A 22,329-nucleotide genomic window follows, 5' to 3' on the forward strand; every position below is an offset into this window, starting at 1 on the left:
TTAGTCCTTTTTTTTATTAGTATCAACTTCCCGGGGGGCTGTCATCGGGCGACCACCGTCATCGGTCATCCCCATCCGGACCAGGACGCGCCCATCCCTACACCACCAGGTCCAGGCCCCCGCGAGGAAAGTTGACTGGAGCCAAATCTGAAGATTCGGAAATATTCGGAAAAGTAGCCGAATCTCAAGCGATTCGGAAAAGTTCGGAAATATTCAAAGCGTTGCCATGGTTGCCAGATCACGTTGATGAGTGTTTCAACTTTTCGTGATACTAAATTCACTAAATTCTACAAAGTGCACAAAATAATGTTGTAATATAATATCATAGTAATTAATAAAATGCTCCGCTTTGTTTATAATATTTTGGATGTTTGTCGAGAATGGAAACCAGGCATCGCGGGAACATTGGTTTCGGTTTCGGATTACGACCAAAATAGGCATGCTTGGTGCACGTCGAAATACAAGCATACAAGCGCATGTTTTCATCGCCCGAGTGGCTTGGGCGGTTCGGCGACAGCCGGTTGTGGACCAGGGACCTCCGGCGTTGTCGGCGGGGCCATGGCAGTGACAACCGCGGCTGCCCTTCCAGCGAAACGCAAGCATGAAAAGTTCCCCGTGGATCTCGTCAGGCTGGGCGTGGCCGCCCCAGCCCGGCGGGATTCAGCAGACGTGCAGCCAGTGCAGCGGCGGGTCGACGGAGCGAGCCGATGTTTACGTGAAGATCAAGTTCTCATACTCCGGGGTTACCAGAGACGTCGACCGCGCTCGTCCGAGGTTCGAAGCAGTCCCCCCCCCCCCACAAGAGATTGATGCCGTACGTGCAGTTCGGCAGGAACACATCTCGTGCCCATAATTACGGTCATAGTAGCACCAGTAGCACACACCACACATATGTAAGTATGTTCGATTCGATTATCTTTAACGTGTGTCCACTGCGGTATTGTTATCGAAACACGGGAAACAATCTAAAAGTCCTTGCGCCATACTATGTACGGCGGAAGGAGTATTTGTACCTTTCTAGTTAATGATATCTTAATTAGTGTTTGTTCCTGAACAATAAAGTTGCGCTAGACACCCCTATGTTGTTTCTTTTTCATCAAATAAAGTTCTAGTATACAATACTTGCTGCCGAGACGAAGAAACGACAGTGCCAGTGTGACGTTTTTCTTCGCCGGTGCCGTACGCGGTCGAAGCTGGGACGAGCAACACTTTTCATCGCTCTCGCGTCTTACGCAGCTAGCTCTAGAAAAGGAGACGAATCATTTCCTTGCCTGAATATATTTATTGAGCGTTGCGCCACATTATGTATAATAGACAGCATTTCGCTACATTTTACCGATCCCCTCGAAACCGCACAGAAACCAAAACCGTGCATTTGTTAGGCCTACGCCAACCACACCGATCAGCTCAGCTGGACCTGGGCGCGTGCCAGGATTTAGAATGACAGTACAGTACATACCATAAGTTGAAGTAAGCAAGACGAAATCTGGAACACAACTGACCGCATTCGCGAGGTTTACGACAAGGTTCATAGTGCCGTCTGCAACCAGCAACGAACCTGACGAATCTCCGAATCTGCCGAATATTCGTCACGGGAAGTTCGGAAATTTCCGAATCCGACCGAATCCGAATCTCCAGTGATTCGTCCCATCACTACTTAGATTGGAAAGCCGAAACACCAGTTAGCGTTGCGGGAAAGGTTTGCTCCATGCATACCGCCTAAAAACGAATTGACGTGCAATTGAACAACGGTGCGCCGGTATCGGCGTGCTTCCGTCTCGCTGCGAGACGGAACCGACGGAACCAGGGAATCTGACAAATTTGGGGGTTTCCTGCGTCGACGAGCCGGTTCAAGAATGTTTTCTTTAATTGAAATCGTAACAGCATGCATGGTCAATAGGGAGTATTCACTGGACGCCATATTTGAGGGCGATGTTTAGAGCGCATGCTCGGAACGAGCTCACGTTAATAGGCTCCTAAGACCGGCAATCTTGGTGGTGCGAAACGCACGTGGCGAAAGAACTATGGAAGCACACCGTCAGCACAGGCTCAGCAGTCGCGCACATAGCTATGGCCGCCAGTAAATACGCCCTATAAATACAGGGTGAAACAAGGAGACACCAGGCTCTTTAAATCGACCGGAAAATTCGGTTTCTTAACCTATCGCGCCACGACTTTGTGCAGCGTTGCCCACAGATGGTGCACTTTTTTTGTAAAATTTGCAAAGAGCGAACTTACCTGAGGAAAAAGTAAAGAAAGAAAAAGGCTTAGCTCCTATGGAAACGCAGCGACGCCACCGGTCTTCAAACAACACGGCGCCGTTTCGCACGGGTCACAAGAGATGGCGCAACGAACGCCGCCAACGAACGAGCAAACGGCGCCGAGAGCCAGCGCCTCAAGCAGACAATCTTTTCGACTCAAAAGCGGAGCGCGTTCCGCGGGCGGCGACAATCGCAGAAACAAAAACAAGTGCGGTAACAACAAGGAACTGCAGTTCCTGTCTGCGTCGTCTGCTCGTTCGTTGGCGGCAGTTGGCGTCACGACCGCTTGCGCCATCTCTTGTGGCCCGTGCGAAACGGCACCGTGTTGTTTGAAGACCGGTGGCTACGCTGCGTTTCCATAGGAGCTAAGCCTTTTTCTTTCTTTACTTTTTCTTCAGGTAAGTTCGCTCTTTTCAAATTTTACAAAAAAAATGCACCATCTGTGGGCAACGCTGCACAAAGTCGTAGCGCGATAGGTTAATAGCGAGTTCGTTTCATGGCACTCGTGCCCACGCGTGCCCACTCGCAGCAAGGAACGGGTTCGTTTCGGCCGGCGCTCCACGAGTGGTTGCACTCTCCGAGTTCGTTTCATCGCTGACACCCCACGCGTGCATGCGCTCGCTGCACCGAGAAAATCGGGAGTGCGCCAAAATGCAATCCCGTCATGCCTCGCTCCGGCGGGGCCGGCGAGGAGCGGGAGCAGACGACGAGGGTTCGTCTCCTACGATATGTGGCGGAACCGAACGGAAAAAAAAGAGGCGAGGAACAGACGCACAGTGCTGTCTGTTTCTCGCCTCTTTGTCCCCGTTTTTTGAGCGCTAAAATGTATTCCAAAAGCGCACTGTGCTGTCTGTTTCTCGCCTCTTTGTCCCTGTTTTTTGAGCGCTAAAATGTATTCCAAATTCTAAAACCAACTAGCCCAACAATCTACTCTACGGAAAAAAAAAAAGTAGATTTTCTGATAGAAATCATGTCCCGCGGGCAACGAAATCAAACGCGAACTTGAATTGTGAGCGCCTGCTATTTCACGAAGGAAGCAATTGACAACCCGTGATTCATTTGCAGGTTTTAAATCACTCTGTTGCCGTAAAAACGCTGAAATATACCAGTGTGTAAAGAAATGCTCAGAACAAACGCAACAGCGGCCCTCGAGATTTCTATCACCATCCGTGTGCGGGTGAAAAATTGAACATTTGTCGATAAAACTCCCCCTCTGACTACCCAATAAGCATCAAAGAAAGCTAAAGATGGTGACTTTACCCGAGGATTGGGCAACATCATCATGTTTAACATTTACCTAAGCAGCTAACTTGCCCCGTCGTATTTTGTTCGAGAAAGCTCTCGTTCTCGACGCCCTCACCAAAGCTAATATCTAATCCACCTATAGTGACGATTTAAATCGAAAATCCCAGTTTCGCTGGATATTCTAACAGGCTAGTTTTAAGCCGTACCCTTTCAGTGGTTCACGCATAATACCATGCTCAAACGGATCAAGCATCTGCTCGGACAGCATCATTAGTTTTCTTCAGTGTAAACGGTTATAAGAATTGAAAGATCGCAACCAGCTACTTTGTAGACAGCTGGTTGCGGAAATTTACGCCGTCTGTAACTAGCTCTACGGCAGCCGAGCTGCTTGAAGGCATTGCAACTACAGGCTGCAGTTGCCAACGTTAGTAGATAAACGTTGGTAGCAACTGCATTCTCGCATTCCCACGCATCGCTCGGAACCTCTATGCTCGGAACAGAAAGGCGCTAGTTTCGGTTTGAAGTCGGTGCCTTTTCTACAACATAGATGGCGGCAGCATCAGTCTTCTGCACTCGGTGCATTTGGCAAGTTCGTTTGAGTCCAGTTTTCCGTGCAACACTCTGTGAGTGCGATGCCTTCTGTTAGAGAACTCGAACGGTGCCAGTGCGTGCGAAACGAACTCGCTATAAGAGACCGAATTTTTCAATTAATTTGAAGAGCCTGGCGTCTCCTTGTTTCACCCTGTAGATCGGCCATGGTAACCTTCCAGATATGTGCACGAAACGGGTCTTAAAACCTTTCAGGAATATTAAAACGTTCGTAGAAACTTCATACGTTGCAGTCTCTTTTGCTTTAGAGTCTGCGGCTCCACACGGGCCTAATTATTTATCTTCGAAATATTTTCGGCTTCTGCCACCCGTATTCACGGTCGGAAGGAGCTTACTCGATCTACCGATCTAACTCTAGGGTAAAGGTGGTTATCGAAAACCTACCCGCGTCCAGCGTTTCTCTATTTTTGTTGTCACGTGACATAATCGGCCAGTGTAACTCGGATCCATTCGAGTAGGTTTGGAACGCAGCCTCGGTGTATCGCGCTCTTGTACGCTATGCGCCGTTTAGTTGCTGCGCTCGGAGTATGAAACTCGGAGCGTCGGAGTAGAAGTAAAGAAGCGCCGACTTAACGCGCCCACTATCCGCACTCGGAGTGCGAATAGGGACAGCCTGGATGGACTGGCTCGACAGTTATCTATTCGGACGTGACACGCCCGGCGGCGATGCTCTAAGCTCGTCTCTGTCATTTCGGCATGCGTCTCACTTCAAACTTTGAATCTACAACGAAAACTAGCTGGATATCCCTTCAAATATGTTCAATCAACACGCTATCGAATCAATTTAAAAGAGAAACACTTGCTTACCGGCGGTTAGCGTTTCCCGAAGGTGCTCCGGCAGCCGTGCACAACCTACGGTCGTTGACTAGACGCAGCGTCCATCAGCGTCTCCCAGATATCGTTTGTTACTCTTGACAAAGTACCTGTAAAAGAAAAAAGAAAAAAAAAACCTAAAGGAATCGGTTTAAAGGTAGAAATGAACGCAAACCACAGAGCGACGTCGACGACGGCGCGGTTCCCATTCGTATGCCAGACTGTGCCAGACCATCTGGAACTACGGAGCAAGTGGTGGTCACAAACGCAAAACTTTAAATGCTCTTTTTTTTCTTTTTTACTTTTTCTTTTACACGTCGTATAAACAACGGCTTTTTTTTTAACGCGCCTGCGACAATATTTTTGGAGTGACCGCTTTTGTGCAAAATTGTTTTGGTGCTACTGTAAATTCTGAATACTTTTGGTTTCGGTTTCGGAAACCAGGTGGAGAAAAAAAAAAAAAAAAATAACGCTTTCGGAAACACTAGTAGCATCTCTGGAATCGTGATTTGAAAGGGAGATTGGAAATGACGCTTTCTTTTGTTTTAGTACAAACTCTGCCTTTATTTTTTTATTTGTGCTTTTTTTAACAATTGTGCTATCCCTTCGTCGCGTAGTACAAACTGTGCCTGCATTTATTTATTTTTTGTGCATTTTTGTGCAAAATTTATTGTTTTTTTATGCTATGGCTTCGTCACATTTTCCAAAATAAATATTTGTAGCACTTCAACAACCAATATAAATGAATTAATGAAAATGAATAAATATAAAGACGAGCTACTCTAATTCACAGTATGCCCGAAGTGCAATGTGTGCCCTTAAAGATATTTTTAAATGCAAAGGATATTTATTTTCATAAATGCTTTCAGTATAGAAATAGGGATTTCGTGAGCATGGCTTGCAGCCAAGATGACGTCACAGTATTTCGGGACACTGATGCTATCATCCCAAAGGCGCTGGAAATTCTAACTATACTCCATCTTAGAAATGTCTGCAGTAAAGACAAAGGCGCAGAGAGGCGCGTGAGCATCGCTCAGTAGTGTGCTTTTGTTTGTACGAGCACTCGTTCATAAGAGGCACTTTCAAAAGCCACGCGCTCGTGCCGGTGCCTTTGTCTTCACTGCAAAAATTTAAAAGTTTTTTTTTTTTTTTTTGCACTTTTTGAAGTAGGTTGGCCGTAGTTTGTTCCCAAAATGACTTTTTGTTTTCTTTTTACACCCTATTTTTAAACGAAGTTTGAAAGTCTCCGCAGGCACACCTGACCGCTACTGTTAATATTCTGCCGCTTTTTAGCTACACAAATTACATTTTGTTTTACATCCAGGGCCAGTGGCGTAGCCAGGGGAATCCCCCCAATACCCCCCCAAAAATGTGGCGGTAGGTTGCGGCATACGGACCCCCCCCCCCCCCCCCCCCTTTCTAAAAAAAAATTATGTCACCAATGTCCAGGGCTAACAAAATGAAACGCACACAGACACAGACGCACGCACACGCGAGCGCGCAAGCACACACACAGACGCACATTCATGCAGACATGCACACGCACGCACACATACACGCACGCGCACAGGGACGTGGCATACACGCGCGCGCTCCCGCGCACACATGCACACAGACGCATGCACGCCTGCACACACCAGTGTTGCACACGCAATCGCATCCGCAGAGGCACGCACACGGACTCTCGCGTTCACACCTACACACACACACAACGCACGTAAAAAATGCATTTAATTTTTTTAACGTAATCTAAACCCTGAGACAAGGAGAAATAAAATAACGGAGAGGGCAAGTTGTTTTGTCTGTTATTTTGTTTATCATTGTCTCAGGGTTTACTTTCGTTCCTTGATCTTTCAAACCTGCCGGAATCTATACCGAAACTACCTCAAGTATAGTTTCGGTTTCTTTGCATGGGCAGCGCTTTGAAGTAAAACCGGTAAAACCGTTAAACCGGCCGGCCAAGACAATCCATCTTTTCAAAGGCGTCGCAGACTCGCAGTTTCATCTGGACGTGTCGTTTGGACGTGTTGACGGATTTAAAGGTGAGATATTATCTGCAACATTCTTTCGAACACTTGTTATTTGTTCGGGAACCTGGTAAGTGAATATAGAAACCTTTTATTGTTTACATTTGATGGGAGCGACCACATATGTCTGACTGTCTCTTTCGTGGTTTCGCGGATTGCTTTCGCTCTTTAAAAATACCCTGTGCCCAGAGTGCCCTCATTCAATTGCATTCTCACGGCGATATTTTGGGGTTCTTATGGTATCCGCGAGTTTATCGTTAATATTTCATTTTGAAGTTCTGCCGTGGTACTAGCGACATGATAACGGGGTGATCTGCTTTCAACTTCTCAACCTGTACTATCGCGGACAAAATGAGCTGAAACAGCGCTCCGACCTGCGCCGCCCGTCGCCTTGCTCCGCACGCACGGCGCACCCTGAGGCCGAGATAAATTCTCTCTTGCGCTCGCTGCGCCACTGCGCTCTTCCGTCCGTCTGCTAGCGAGACGGCTTGTGCGACAGCGGGCGTGTGCGTGGTAGGGCGGCAAGGGGGGGGTGGGGGGTGGGGGGGGGGGGGGGGGGGGGGATGTGCATTGTTGAGGTTGTTCAGGCCACAGTTCAGGCGTTCCGCTCTAGGCAAGGGGTTTTGCGATTCGGCAAAGTCCCTCTCACGCCACGAGGCGGCGTTTTGTTGCCTCCGTCGGATGATTCATGTCCCCATGTGGCGTGTAATTTTTACGGTCACTGTCGTCGTCGCTGCCCTCCTCGGCCTCTTCTCCGTAGCCAAGGGCCTGTGCTATACCGCACTACAACGCGCTTTGCCCTTTATGGTCGATGCTACTGCGTTGTCCCAAGATGTGTTCGACAGTCTCCTCGTCGCCGCCACAGAGTTCGCAGTTTGGATCTTCTCCATAGAGCTCAAATCTGCGTCTCTGGGTCAGTAGGGAGCCCGTTCGAGCCTGGAACAGCAGCGCGCTGGCTCGGTCTCCCTGCTAGTGTGGATAGGGCGCTGGTTCCTTCTTGTGTTTCCTGTACAGTTGGAGGCTGAGTATCCTCTGCATTGTCCTTCTCCAGTCCTCTATTCCGGCCCGTGTCACCACTGCCCGTATTGTCCTCGCCCACTCCTGTTCCGTCGTCACCAGATGTCTTGTTGTGCCCCCACCGTACTTAGAATCTATGGTCTTTATTCTCTTCATCCAGCCTGTCTTGGGCCCCTGATATCGGATGTGGTAGTACATCCTTCTGGCGTAGCTCTCCTGGGGAAGGAACTTTAGTCTGCCCATGTATGCAAGCTTCGACCTGTCCTCTCGTATCTCGTGGGTAGACATCCCATTTCCCCGGTTACCGCTGCGTTTGCTGTGCAGCTCAGCAGCCATCTCCCCAGTCTGTATTGATGTCGATCCAGACACTTTACCACTGTCTCGCTGTATGTAAGCGCATCATTCGCGTAAGTCACTGCTCGGACTGCAAGGGATTTCCATAGTAGCCTCCCAATAGAGTGTCTATTGTATGAGTGCCTGGCGAGATGCCACACCACCCCCTTCAGTTTGTTTGACTTTTTAATTATGTTTTTTTCCTCTTTGGTCAGGTAGTCCTTGCTGTGCGTTATTGTTACACCAAGGTAATTGTAGGCTGTTGTTTTCTGTACTGTTTAATTTTGTAGGTAAAAGCTGGTGTCCAAATTCACGTTGGAGCCCATCCACTGCGTTCTTCCTGCATTAAATTTCAGGTTGTCCCTCGCTGCCACCCCTGTGCAGATGTCAATCATGTGCTGCATATCGGTTGAGGACTCTGCGAGGAGCACCACATCATTCGCAAAGGCCAGGCATGGGATGCGCGTGTATTCTTCCTGTCCGTCCTTGGTCGTAGTGCTCAAGCCCAACCCTGCCCCTTCCTCCTCCAGATGTTTGAGATGTTTGAGAAGGTCGTTTGTGTACACATTAAACAGTGTTGGCGATAGGGGACGCTCCTGTCTCAGTCCAATACTTATTGGTACTGGTTTTGATTTGTAGTTTTCTAATGTGTACCAGGCCTCGCAACCCCTGTACAAGCTCTTCAGGTGTTCGACACTTTCCTTTTCGAGTCCGCTTTTCTACATCTTATCCCATAATCTTTGGTGTGGTACTGCATCATATGCTTTCTCTAGGTCTAGGAATCCCAGGAACAACTGGGAGTTTTGGATGTTTTTCATTTCTATGGCTTGGGATTAACGTAAATAGGTTATCGCTTGTTCTTCTGTTTTGCCGAAAGCCATTTTGAGCTTCTACGAAAAAGTTGTTTTTATCATACAAGATCTGTAGCCTGTGGTTTATTATGCTTGCAAATAATTTGCAGACTGCTGATTATTGCGATTGGTCAATAGGCATTGAGGTCTTTTGGGTCTGCTTGTTTCCCTTTATATAGGAGCTTTACTCTTGCCTGTTTCCACACTTACGGTATTTCTGTTGACACCAGGCGTTCATTAAAACATGTTCTGAGGTTGTTTGCTGCCTCTTTTTTAATTGCTTTCAGGAACTCGTTCGGAATATCATCCATACCGGTTGCCTTCTTGTTTTTCAGTCGTCTTATTTGCCTCTTCATTTCCCCCGTGGTTATAGGATCTAGTATGGAATGCTTCTGTATTTTGCGTTTTCCCAAAGTTTCTTTTTGACTGTATGTCTCTTCCGGGGTTTGCTTCAGTTTTTTGTTGTTGCTGTAAGAAGTACTCAGTCATCCATTCTTCTATTTCGCATTTTTCTTTCAGGTCTTTGCCCCCTCTTTGCAGCATACGTGTCTGTTCTTTCTTTTTTTCTGCATGCATTGTAGTAATTTGTCTCCAGAATGTCTCGTTAGATTTTTTCCCCTTTTTCAGTATGTCTTCCTCTGTCTTTCTGCAGAACTGTTGAATTTTTGTGGCCACTATACTTTGTTTCACCTTGTGTTGTACCGCAGGAAAGGCTACAAGCGCGAGCTCCTTGCTCAATGGCACACCTCGGCGGCACAAGCTCTCGTGCACCAAGGGCAGCTGCCAACGCTATGAGCTCACACTTCTAGCCTTCGCTGCGGTACAACATGAGGTGAAACGGGGTATAGTGCCTTCACTCGAACTCTTTGTTCTTCAAAACATTCCCACAGGTAGTCTTGGGTGTAGCCTTTTCGTTGTGCCCACCTGTGCTGCCTGTTGATCTCTCGTCTTCCCAATTGCCTCCTTTACCTCCTGTCGAACCAGGGCCTTCGGTTTTATTGTTTCCCTTTCCTGGTTTTTTCCACTTGTTCTTTGGCTGTTTGGGTAATTAGGCTCATTAGTTCTTCATATGTGTTGTCTTTTGTAATTTTTTTCTCCAATTCTGATGCAAATTTTTCTATTTTATGTTCTGCTCCTAGCTTCCAGTGGTTTTCCTGGATGTTTTTATTTTTTTCTGTCTTTGGTTGTTGGTGTTTAGTTTTAGCAGTATTCTGTTATAATTGCTTGCACAGCTGCTTACCTTGCTCTCGTCTATGTGTATAGCATCTAGATGTTTTCTTTGCCTGCCTCGTCGTTTATGAGGATATAGTCAATTGTTGATTTTTGGTTGTTGCGGCTCCAGGTTGTTTTTCCCTTGCATTGTGGCTCCAGGTTAACTATAGTTAAAGGAGGGGGGTTCAACAATTTTATGGTTAAAAGAATTTGCATCTCCTCATTTTTATGCTGTTTATCGTGCCCCGGGGGATAGAGAAACCATTTCCTTCCTTCAAAATGTTGCGATTCCGCTGCATAATTGCAAAGCAAAAGCCGAGCTTTTTCCCCCACTTGCAGCCGCAAGTGGCAGCCGGAGGAACTACGGCTAGAAGATTACGTGACTTCGCTCGGCTCTAAGCTGCAGCCTAACGCCCGCTATTGTCAGCAGAGAGAGGGAGAGGAAGTGTCCTCCGAGACAGCACACGGGAACCCACACGGCACTCCGAAGGACGTCACTAGGAGGGGGACCCGGTGTGACCCTGAAGACTGGAAGTGAGTTGAGGGGTGCCCGAAATGCCAATATTTATCTTTTTTTATGCAACAACTAGGACACGCTGGAGAAATCGGTTTTCTGTTTGTTACTTCAGAAGTGTCAGAGGGCAACTTCCACAAATTTTTGACCGAAGTCCGGAAATCGTTGCACCCCCCCCCCCCCCTTTATGCTGTGTTTTTTTACTAGTTTCCTGAGTTCTGCTGCTTTGCTTTCCCTACCATCCAGTTCTAATATATGGCAGTTAAAGTCACCCACAATCATTATCAGTTCATTTTGGAAGGTTGAGCCAATGTCTTTTGAGATGCAGTCGTAAATTGATTTGTTCCATGCCGGATCTTCATTTGCCGTTGCCGAGTAGGTTGTGGAGATGGCGCCACTTGCCCTCGAGGCTTCCAGCGCTCCCTCAATGGTCTAACCCGAGCGACTGGCAGCAAAGTTACAATACCTGACAAAAGTATTGTATCCTTGTCCCCAACTTTGTCGGTTCTTTATAGAAGGAAATAAAACTAACTGAAAAACCTAAAATTGTAGTCACTTGAATTTTTTTTTTTTCTGTGAAAAGGCATTTTGATAAGTACCGAAGCAGACATCATCTGCTTCTGTCCTCGCGAATGCCAACAGTCGTTTACATGCACTTGCATTAATTGCTTATGTTCAGTTTTATTTTATAACCAACTAGCGTTCCTTAAACTGCAGTTAACGCGTGAACAACATAGTCTGGGCCCGTTTGCTCAAAGCGCTAACAGCGGCTAAAGTTTGCCGCAGTACCTAGGAGAGGGATTATTATATCACGTGACTGGCTCGGTAAAGATGCGGGGAAACATGGCGGTGCCCCGGTGAGTGAGTGCCGCTCGCTTTGGAACTAATATGTCGTTGTAGCTTTAATATCGGGCGCGTTAGTCAGCAACAAATGGTGCGGGAGGCTTTCACTTTGCCTTACCTTACTTAAATCGCAAAGCATGAGCAATGACCTCGCCGCATTTTCTTATAGTCTTTTGATTCTGGCCATTACTAAGCCTAAATGAACGCAATAATTGTCGGCATGGCAACGTCTTTGGAGAGCGGATTGCCTTGACTGAATCGGCCGGGTATTGATAGCACACAAAAGCAGACAGCGTCCCATTAGACCTTTTTCTAAACAACCCAAGCATCGAGAACAACGCTGGAAGTGTAATTCTACGGTCCGCGCGCGCTGGCCTTTCTCTTATAAAAGATTCAAAGTAAATAAACATAATAAGGCTTTGACGAACGTGCGTGCAAGGCAAAATTTGTTTTAGACTTTTTGCTTTTGAACAATTACTACTGCAGACGCCAGCACGTGCAATGCCTGTAACTGCACTCGGTGCTTGGGAAATTTAGAAAAAGGTCTATTGGGACGCTGTACAAGCTTGCACAGCGTCTTTGCGGAGCAGAGCCGCTGAGCTGCTTCGCCTAACTACACTTAGCCGCCTAACTCCACAAACAATTTTGTTCTTAATGTCCCTCAAGTCGGGTAAGCAAATGGCAAAATTAAAAGTGTCCTAATGTCACTCTTATTTATTTTGCTTGGGGTACATGTGAACGAATAAAAAAAAATACACCCGTTATGTGGCACACTTACCTTTGGTAATGGAGCATTTCGCATCATTGGTGATTTCCTTCTCTTGCGATTAGAACGTGCAAACACTGTTGAAATGGCAGTCTTCTGCTTCAGCTTCATCCAGCCATCTGCGCGATTTTGCTCAAACTGGGATTCTTGAAAGTGCCTAGAAAAATATAATTTATTTTACCTTATAATGCCCTATAATTAATGTTTACATGCTTAGTTGCTTTATGTACATTAAATCCAGGACACTTATAACTTTCAATTTACTTAGCAGTCACTAGTTTAAACAGGGCTGTCATAACCAGGGCCCCTTAGATGTTGCAGATAGTGAACATGAGAAATGCACATAATTAAAATTAACTTTGCCGTTTTGTTTCATTTAAATTCCATGTGCTCGTATATCTTTATGCAACAAACAAAGATCATAGCTTTAGTGATCGCACCATGCTTATCTTGATTGCAACGAACTAATTATGTCTCACTTTTCTTGAGTTGAGCCAAAGTTTGAACTGCATATATGACCAGATCAATGCTATTGACAGTAATTTATAAAATCATACCGTCTGTAATCGTAGCTATAGATGCGATCACGCAAGGCACAAGTGATCATTTCCATAGTGGAAAGTTTTTGGAATAAATGAAAAGATTCTTACCTCAGAAAGTCGGGAACCAGCTGTTGGCGTCCACGTGTCGCGCTTTATTTTTATTAGCCAGAGTTTCCCTCATTTTTTTCTTTCGGAATAATAAACAACTGAAAGCCGTCATGGCTGCTGTTAGAGCACCCGATGGCGCAGCAACAAATCATTTTTGTCTTTGAAAATAAAAGCTCAGAAAATCAAGGAGCCGGTAAACCTCCAGAGTAGCCTATGCACGCGTACGGGGAATAAGAACAAAAATGGTGGTCAGGAGCGTGTTATGTGCAGCGGGTTCATCGTTGCCACGTGGTTGCTAGGGCCAACGTCAATGCCGTTGGGAGGAGTCAAGGGTCCGCATGGGTTCACCGAGGACAATGGATGGCCAAACTCTCCCCTATCTATGGCTCTGACCCTTGGCAGGTGGAGGCACCATCTGTGAGATGCTGTCACAAACAGCGGCATTCTGTCTGCTGCTTCTCAGGGACGGCGTCTTATAGTCAAAAACAGTTTTCCACCTCTAACTTTTTATTCTGGTAATGATATGCGTTAAAACTTGAGCATCTCGCTTGAATGGCTGCGGCTATGTTCTAACGGAGTTTGAGCTTTCTCCAAAGTCTAGTTTATTTTTGCGGTACAAAAACCAGGGTTCGATTTTTTTCATAGACGTTCTGTACAATAAGCTATTGCACCCTCCTCCTTGCTAAAAGTTCTAGTTAAGGTTGTTTTACTTATTATATGGTGTGTCTCTCTTCATGACATAAACTAAAGTGAAGTCTGAATTTTGTAATAGGTGCCACCCTGACCAGGCTGAAGCTGACATGATTAGCAAGCATCGTAGCGTGAGTTGAGTGAAATGACAGCATATATTGACTACTGTGTGGATGTCCGTGCTTCGTGGCAGTCATACGATAACAGTTGTCTTGACGTCACTTGTGTTGATGGAAGGTTGCCCTATTATGTCATTACGAACTATTATTTATTTTTATTCATTTGGGGAGCTCGTGGGCCATTACAGGGAGTAACTTTGTACAGCATCCTTGTCTAAGGGCTATACCATATTAATTTGCTGTTGTGTTTCCTGTTGGAGGATAATGACTTATTTGCATTGCATTCCAAATCTCACTTTTTAATTACTTCAATAATACTTAGTAGCTGGCATTTGATGTCAGCTTCTGCCACATCAACCCATGACCTTTGATTGTGTGCCAAACACACCACTAAATAAAAATGGCTTCATTATTACGTTTCGTTCCTCCATTGCATAGGATATGGGAATCCCAGCAATTACATTCTCCAACTGTATTTTGTAATACTCACAATTTCAAATTATGTTAACAATTTTATAAACCTCCGAGTCACTCGTTAACTGATCAATTATTTAAATAAATGTCAACTGTTAACCGGTTGCAAGTTTGTAATTAATGCACAGCCCCACACTGCATTACTGTTTGTGTATAATATAAGGAAATGTTGAGTAAACATACAGGTTATTTAAATAACTTTTATGTCTGACCCATTATATTCAGTGTTTTCTAGATAAGTTTGAAGTTATATAAGAGAGTGCTCATCTTAAAATTAAGCCATACCACTGGATGTACACTAGTGTGTGACCTATACATATGTTCCCAGCGAAATGAAAGAAGTCATTTAAGAAGGACTAACCACTTGCTTTGCTGTTTGTCTTGTCTTCTTTTAGGTGCATGGGTGTTTACGTCTAAAAGTGTTAAAGTGAAATTTGCTGCAGGACTGGTTTTCCTGACTCAGCTGGCTTGTCTGGCAGCTTGCAACCTATGGGAACCTGAGGAACTGCATCACAAGAGTGAAAGGGACGCCCACCTAGCACTTCTTCGAGGATGGTGCCTTGAAGAAGGGAGGACTGCGCCTAAAGTGAATGCCATGGCAGGTGGGTCATTACAGTGAACCCCTAGCACAAATAATCCCAAACAAAAAATTATTAACAAATGGGTTAGAAGCAAAGAATGGAAATATGTAAAAAGAGGTGGAGGTGAACACACCATAGCACTGTGCTTTATGTGTCTGTTCTCTTGTGACATTTGCACCGTTTTTTGTTTTTGTCTTAAATGATGGTTTATCATTTAGTCAGTATCAACACTAGTGAACAAAAGTATGCTCTCATCATTCCTATGAATTAACTGTGTGCTTGCAACTTAATCACAAAAATTGTTTATGCTTGTGTCTAGAAATGTAACTCGTAATCTATTAAAGGGACATTGATATGGTGTTTATGCTTGTTGAGGTTTTTGTTTAAACATGACCTACGATATTCCAACTACCCAGAACATTACTTGCGGATCCAAATTTGTTTGTTTCTGCTCAAAAACAGCCATTCTTGAATTGGTTGCTTGCTATCACATTCACTCTCTTTTTCATGGTTATCTGGGGTTTAAACTGTATGTACCAAATATATTCAAAGTTTTGCATCATCTAAGGCACACACGCAACATTAAAAAAAAAAAGAATATGGACCCCATTTTTGTGGTCTCCAAAAGCCAGCAAAACTGCTGATTGAAAAAAAAATCTTACACAGATCACAGGAAGTACGTATGCATATCATATTCAATACAGTGACGTACTGCGGGCGATGGTGACGCATGATGCACCAACGTTGCGACGGATGAGGGGTCTTTACTTCGGAACGGTCATTTGTGATACCAGCCAATTGATCTTCAAGCGCAGACATTGAGCGTTTGTCGTGCGAAATAATCGCACGACAAACGGTGCACGCAAATTCGTCGTCATCGTCTTTTCGGTTTCGAACTGCAGAGTTTTTTGGCTTTATTAAATATATACGTGGCTGTGTAGTAAAATATTTCCTGGCTAGTCTCTTGACACAAATTAAATCGCTTGGGCGTGTTAGTGTCTCTTTTAGGGCGTGTTAGTGTCTCTTTAAAGAACAAAACCGAGGTGCAAGCTGGCACAGGTTAAACAAGGTGAATCACCCAATACAGTAGTAGGGATTCATGAAGGATGATGCAAACACTGAAGTCTAAAAGAATGGGCTAAAAATAAATAGGCAACCCTGAAGAGGGAGACACAAAGGCACTCTTTACAAATATTATTTTCCTGCTTACAACCACCCTACAAAGGGAATTCGTTCCCGGATATTGCAGCCTTCTACTGTACGCAACCCCGAAGTTCCCCAAGACAACAAATGAAACGAAGCAACCTACGAACCTCTGAATAAATGTGGTTGAAAGAAGAATAGCTTGAGTTTTTAACCTAGGAAGTACAAAAACATCATACACAAGGTCAAGTTTCCAAAAACGGGTGGACATCGAACTTGTTTCTAACGAAAAAATACAGGCAAAAAGCAGTAGCATAGCCAAGAATTTTTTTTTTTTTTTCTTTTTAGGGGGGGTGGCTGGGATGTCCTTTACTTCGGGTTCGGAGAGGGGTAAGGGGTCAAAATGTTTGTGTATAATATTATAGGGTCGGCTGGATTTTGGGGTGGGGCTGAAGCCCCATAAGCACCCCTCCCCCTCCCTGGCTACGTCCCTGTACGCCTGTTCCACTCAGAGTCGAAACACAGAAAGGGCTTAGTCAACGCATTTCTATGCTTTATCAATATTATTATTATTGATTCTTGCAGTATATGCTTGTAGTCATTCCCTTCGGTCAAAACTATTTCAGCAGGATCCCATAAGGGCGCACAAATATTACATTTATTCAAGTGGTTTTTTTTGTTGCTTTTCTTGCAGAATTTGTTGCAAAGATTGCATAAAAACAGGGGTCAGTATTTGGAACTGTGAAAACATTTGAGGGAATAATTGTTACCCTTTATGGATCTGTCCTGAAAACGTTTTGACCCAAGAGAATGTCCACAAATTTATACTGAAAGAATCAGTAACAAAATTGAAGCTTGTAACTGTGGTGAATAAGTCTTTCCTATGCTTTGACTGTGAGTGGAAGAACTTTTTTAGCCTATATCATTTTCCCTAGAACCAGGCTTGATGTCCCTCTCTTTTAGGAAGTTAATGTTGTGTATGGTGCTTTTCTATTTTCTAGGCTATAAGCTCGAGGGTATTCCCTGTTTCTTTGATCACATTTACACAGAGGTTAGTAGGTTGCTTCTTTGTATCTCTGTCCTTGAGTATGTTGGGGGTCGTGCTGAGTCCTGGACAGTGCAAGCTGAAATGTTAGTGCAATGACCGAAATCCACTGCTTGCTGGGCTTCTACAAGAGATGCTGAAATAGCAATAAGAGGCGGTTTGAGGACAAGAGTGCATGGCCACTGCTATGCCACTCTGCCTGTTTCTCATCGTTTAGGAGCACCTCGATTTGAGTCATCTTTATGTTTTGCTATCGCCTAGCCGTGCTTGTTGGCGCCTCAATTATCTGGGCCGGTGGCCTTTGTCCCAGCCCAATAACTTTGTCCTATGACTCAGCAGGCAAACATAATGGTGACTATAAACAATGCCAGGAGCAGCACATCTGCAGCAAGGTGTGCTGTTCTCAACCATGATCAAGCCGAGTCAGGCATCATGCCACTGCAATCTCTTCTGAACGTTATCTTTTATCGCTAGTTGAAGTTTTCTTGTTAAGGCAGTGCCACTGTTGTCAGTCGTCGCTTGGTCATTTCAGCTTCTAGCAACAATGACTGGACTGTAGGGCTGAGCATTGATTATAATTTAAGCCTCATTATAATTGCCATCCCTTAACCGATTATTAATAGATTAATCATTCTCATTCCTTTCCATGCATACTCAAAATTATATATATTTTTGTTTGCCTTCGCTGAATGTTTGATAAACAGTATACAAAATTGATTATGAATCAACTTCAATACATAGTTGACAACAGTTTGAGGACACACTCGCAGTTTATTACTTGAGTTGCATGAGGCAAAGAGGTTTGTTGATATTCATCGGCAAGAGCGGCTTCCTTTGATTGTTCTCGCTGTTCTAAACAGACACTCAATATATGTTAAAGTGGCCAGAGCACATGTAACCCTCTGCACCTTGTCTGGAGTTACAAATCTTGCCCTTACAGTTTATTTTAGGTTAAAATTTCACCTAAACTTTGCCCTTCATATGCATGTACTCGGCCATTTCTCTATGGTAAAAGCATTTAATTTTGATTTTCTTTTGGTTCGTCAAAGTTTTACCGGTTGACCGGATAAACAGAATAATCCAGATTAAAGCAATATTTGATTAATTGGTCGGTTATTCTATCCATTGCCCAGCCGTACTCTTCTATAGAAGGCACTAAAGTCCAGCAAAATATTTTTCTTTTGGAGATGGTTGTAAGTGGAAGTGCACCCATGGAAAGGGTTTCTTAAAATCTCCCTTTATATGTTCTGTTGTGTGCCGCTTAATTAAGAACCTTTCTCTCCATTTAAATTTAGCTGAGGCCCAGTCTTCGGTACATTCATCATAAGAAATTTCTTTTAGAGTGAAACTTCAAGGCAATGTCAAAATTATTGCAAGTTGAAGCAAACCAAAATCACAGAATGAAGTGATGGTTTCCTCTTTTGTTTAGAGAGATCTAATGTTTATCAATATTTTGTTTGAAGGTGCTTTTATGACAAAAGGTGTCGCCAACCTCTGCTCAAGACCATGTGGCTTGCGGCTTTAAAACCCATCACATTCAAGTGTTATTTAAATTTTTATCTTCATCATCATCATTTTCTTGAACCACAACATTATTTAGAGCACCAGTTTTACTAAAAAAACTTCCATTGCCAGAGACTCATGCTCTTATTAATTGTGCAATGACAGTGCAGCCACCAACTGCCATTTCTAGTGAAATAGCGGTCTCTGGTGTAACAAATTAACAATGAACAGTGTGGAATAATGAAAAACAGTCCACTGCTGTTTTTCCAAGATCCAGTGACTTGCTTCTGCAGGCATTTATGGTTTTCCAATGCAGTGTAAATGTGATCAAACCAAAACAGAAGATAGAGATGTGCTGCGTTAATGGTCCCTAGACCTTCCGAGTGGTGATGCTCCTCCTCACCTTTTCCTAGGCAACGAGCGAGAGGACTCTTCACTAACGTAATCCATCTTGGGCTTCTGGTATAACGAAGGCCACTGGGAGGGGCTTGAGGGCAGTCTGCCTCGAGGGGAAGTTGACTTCTTGATTGCTGCTACTTGGGGACTCCAAGATAGATGGACGAGGCTTTTCAGCAGACCTAGGCTATCCAGGAGTTTGGGGTGGGCATGCCCCTCTGTGTTAGGGACGTTTGCGAGTTGCGTTACTTTCCTACATGGCGACAGCCGCCTCCTGTGCATAAGTTACCTGGTGCTCATCTTTTGTGTAAGGTTGCTATTCATGTCACTGAAGGAAGCTTTACACTTCTGGTGTGGCATGTTACTTATTTGGCAGCTAGAAAAGCTGTTGCTTGAAGTCAATGTTCAGGTTCTTGGTTTTTGGAGGACCGGAAATATTTTCTAATACACTCGACTCTCAGTAACTCAAACTCCTGAAAGCCACAGACTTTAATTTGAAATATGAGAAGTTTGAATTATCGGAAATTTATGGAAAAGTGATATGAGGCAAAGTATGAAATTGCTATAGCAATAACTACATATACCAAGCAGTTTTTTTATACTATCCTCTGCACAGGCCTATTTAAAAAAGGGCACACATAAAACAATGGTGAGGCTTAAAGCAAATATTAATATTGGCCGAATATTTTCTAATTGAATATAGAATAGTTTCTCAAAGCCTTTTACTACTGTTGTGCCGTGCTTAAACAAAAATTCAGCTTAACTTGTGAAGGTTGTTCCCAACCTTCCCCTTGTCCACTTCTAAGCTCAGTTAGTTTTAATATAACTACATATATGAACTGTGGCCTCTGTAAGTCCAATGCCTACATTGGGGTGGCATGTAAATGACAGATTTCACATAAAATTAAACCTAAACAAACGGCCAGCTATCCTAATCGAAGGAATTTATAAATCTGCTTGCTATATGCAAATATTCTTTCTTTCATCTGGAATTTAATCCCCCTTAGAAAAATCAAAGCACAAATAATGAAAGCAGATTGTCAGAACAGTGCTCCTTGCATAATCGGGATGGGTTAGTCCCATCGAGCATGCTTCTCACCTAGCACCCGTATACTGCGGCAAAGCAATGACCACGAGCTTCGCGTGTATTGCTTTTCCGGAGTACACAGGTGCTCGATGAGAAGCGCACTCAACGGGGCTAACCCTCCGCAATGAACAAATAGTGTGAATGGAGCGAAAACATTGTTTGAATTAAACAGCTTATAGATGCATTAAAATTTAGGGAAAAAACTAAATTTGTAAATTTGTTTGAATTAATGGCAGTACGAAATATCAGAGTTTGAATTATTGCGAGTCCACTGTACTTTTTTTAGTTCAGACAAAACAGTATTTAGTGGCAGCTCTCAATGCAAATAGTAGTGGTTGTATACTTCATATACTTTTTTTCAGGTGCCGTAGTTTCACAGTTTTAGAGGATTTTAAACGATCACATGAAATTGGTAATACAGCACATCATTATGCTGTAACTCGCCTCTGGCAAGCACATTCCAGTGTTACAAGCAGATTATACTTTTTCATGCAGCCATATGAGTGGCAACTCTTCGATTTTCTGCTTGTCTAGTTTGGTAGAAACATTGTTCCAAAATGGTGACATGAAAAGAAGCTATTAGTCTAAATTAAATTTTGTTTGTCTTGATCCTATAAGTGAATTGCTCTCATATCATTTTGCAGGCAATGTGCTGAGGCTTGGGCCATGTGGAACTGGAGGCAGCCAAGTCATCAAAGAAGATAGGACTTCGGCTCATTCAGAAACCATGTGAACTACGGCACAAGAGGCCCAGGGCACCGGAACAGCTGGCTGAATAAACAGCTAAGCCTTTCAAACATTGAAGTGTGTGCTATCCCAAGGGGAGTAGTTTGAAGGGGATTAGAGTTTTAGACCTCAAGGCAAATAAATGTATTTTTTCCTTCCAAAGGTTGGATACTTCTTGAACAGCCCTGATTCAAAAATACGAAAGAGTTATACAAAGAAGGCGGACAGGACAAACATATTTCGAATTTCAACACATTGGTGTCTTTTTTTGCTGGTATAAATTGACTAACCTGGGGACATGCACTTTTAATCTGACAGTGAATCGAACTGATGACCCTTTCTTCCAGTGTCCATTGAATTCATGATCAGTTAACCAACAGCCTGGCCACCAACACCTTTGAAATTTTTGGACTAGGCAATATATATATATCCTTCGGAGACTATATTCTTGTGAAATCGGTAAACTGTTTCTTTGTTGTTTGTTTGCCTAGTAGATAACATACACTGTAAATGACACCAATTTTTTTTGTACGGGGAGACAAGAAACATTGCACATCATTTGTGCCAGACTTCGGAGGTGGTTGTTGGAAAGCTAGTGCAACTGCAATTTAGCCTAGACTTTGATTATCATGAGCAATTGCAACTAGGTAGGTTTTTGTCAATCTTTTTTCTTTTTGCACAGCGAAGCAGCAGGTGCTGTAACATGAAGGTTCAATAAGAATGGGTGCGTCATATGATGTTCAGATCACAAAGACCTCTATCTGGATGCCTCCTAGCTGATCCACCCCAGTGCCTTGAGTGCATTACAGTGATGCCTAGAGCTTGAGTATTGCTGCCTGCAACATGATGAACCTACAAACACAAACATCTGTTCTCGCATGTTATTTTGCCTTTAGATTGGGGAGAAAACTGCCGTCTGCTATACCTTTAGTGGCAATGAAAATGCCACAGCTAGCATTATTTGCCCCATGGCCGAGGTGAAAATGACCTTCGGCTATGCCTTTTCTGGCCAGGCAAATGTCACATTGTTTTTTGCTCAATGGCCGAGGTGAAAACAAAGCCAGGCTAATGCCGCGTCGGTAATTTCTCCATGGCCAGGCTGAAAACGACCCTCGGATATACCTTTGTGGCCTAGCAGATGCCGGCCCTCATTCTTTGCTCAATAGCCGAGAAGAAATCAAGGCCTCGGTGGCCTAGCAAATGCCGGCCCTCGGTCTTTGCTTAATGGCCGAGGTGAAATCAAGGCCTCGGTGGCCTAGCACATGCCGGCCCTTGTTTTTTGCCCAATGGCCGAGGTGAAAACGAGACCTCGGTTATACATCTGTGGCCAGGCTAATGCCGCGTCGGTATTTGCTCCGTGGCCAGGCTGAAAACGACGCTCGGATATACCTTTGTGGCCTAGCAGATGCCGGCCCTCGTTCTTT

At 44.3% G+C, this 22,329-nt stretch overlaps 1 protein-coding gene and 1 long non-coding RNA gene across 21 annotated transcripts in view; one reads left to right on the forward strand and one right to left on the reverse strand.

Annotated features, from left to right (window-relative positions):
- LOC120837390 overlaps nucleotides 1-12,853 on the reverse strand; it is a 77,937-nt gene extending 65,084 nt beyond the window's left edge. For 4 of the 6 annotated variants that reach the window (XR_006077652.1, XR_006077647.1, XR_006077649.1 and 1 more), the window contains exon 1: nucleotides 4,923-5,155. This is a non-coding gene — a long non-coding RNA (uncharacterized LOC120837390). Of the gene's footprint in view, nucleotides 1-4,922; nucleotides 5,159-12,503 lie in introns of those variants that run through there. The other 2 variants (XR_006077653.1, XR_006077651.1) reach the window with 2 other exon arrangements.
- On the forward strand, nucleotides 6,750-21,067 carry LOC115308241. 15 transcript variants are annotated; one of them, XM_042289863.1, is made up of 6 exons: nucleotides 6,763-6,970; nucleotides 8,662-8,757; nucleotides 10,708-10,902; nucleotides 13,914-13,966; nucleotides 14,904-15,026; nucleotides 20,824-21,067. In XM_042289863.1, exons 2-6 carry the CDS (start codon nucleotides 8,690-8,692, stop codon nucleotides 20,910-20,912), a joined length of 528 nt encoding a protein of 175 aa, XP_042145797.1. In that variant the 5' UTR covers nucleotides 6,763-6,970; nucleotides 8,662-8,689; the 3' UTR covers nucleotides 20,913-21,067. The 15 variants fall into 15 exon arrangements, 2 of the variants coding, with proteins under 2 accessions (XP_042145797.1, XP_042145796.1); XM_042289862.1 differs by having other exon boundaries at nucleotides 6,765-6,970; nucleotides 14,868-15,026; XR_006077644.1 differs by lacking the exon at nucleotides 8,662-8,757 and having other exon boundaries at nucleotides 6,754-6,970; nucleotides 13,914-13,962.
- The last annotated feature ends 1,262 nt before the right edge of the window (nucleotides 21,068-22,329 follow it).

The sequence above is a fragment of the Ixodes scapularis genome, unplaced genomic scaffold (assembly GCF_016920785.2).
Source record: "Ixodes scapularis isolate PalLabHiFi unplaced genomic scaffold, ASM1692078v2 PGA_scaffold13__105_contigs__length_92229423, whole genome shotgun sequence".
NCBI lineage: Eukaryota > Metazoa > Arthropoda > Arachnida > Ixodida > Ixodidae > Ixodes > Ixodes scapularis.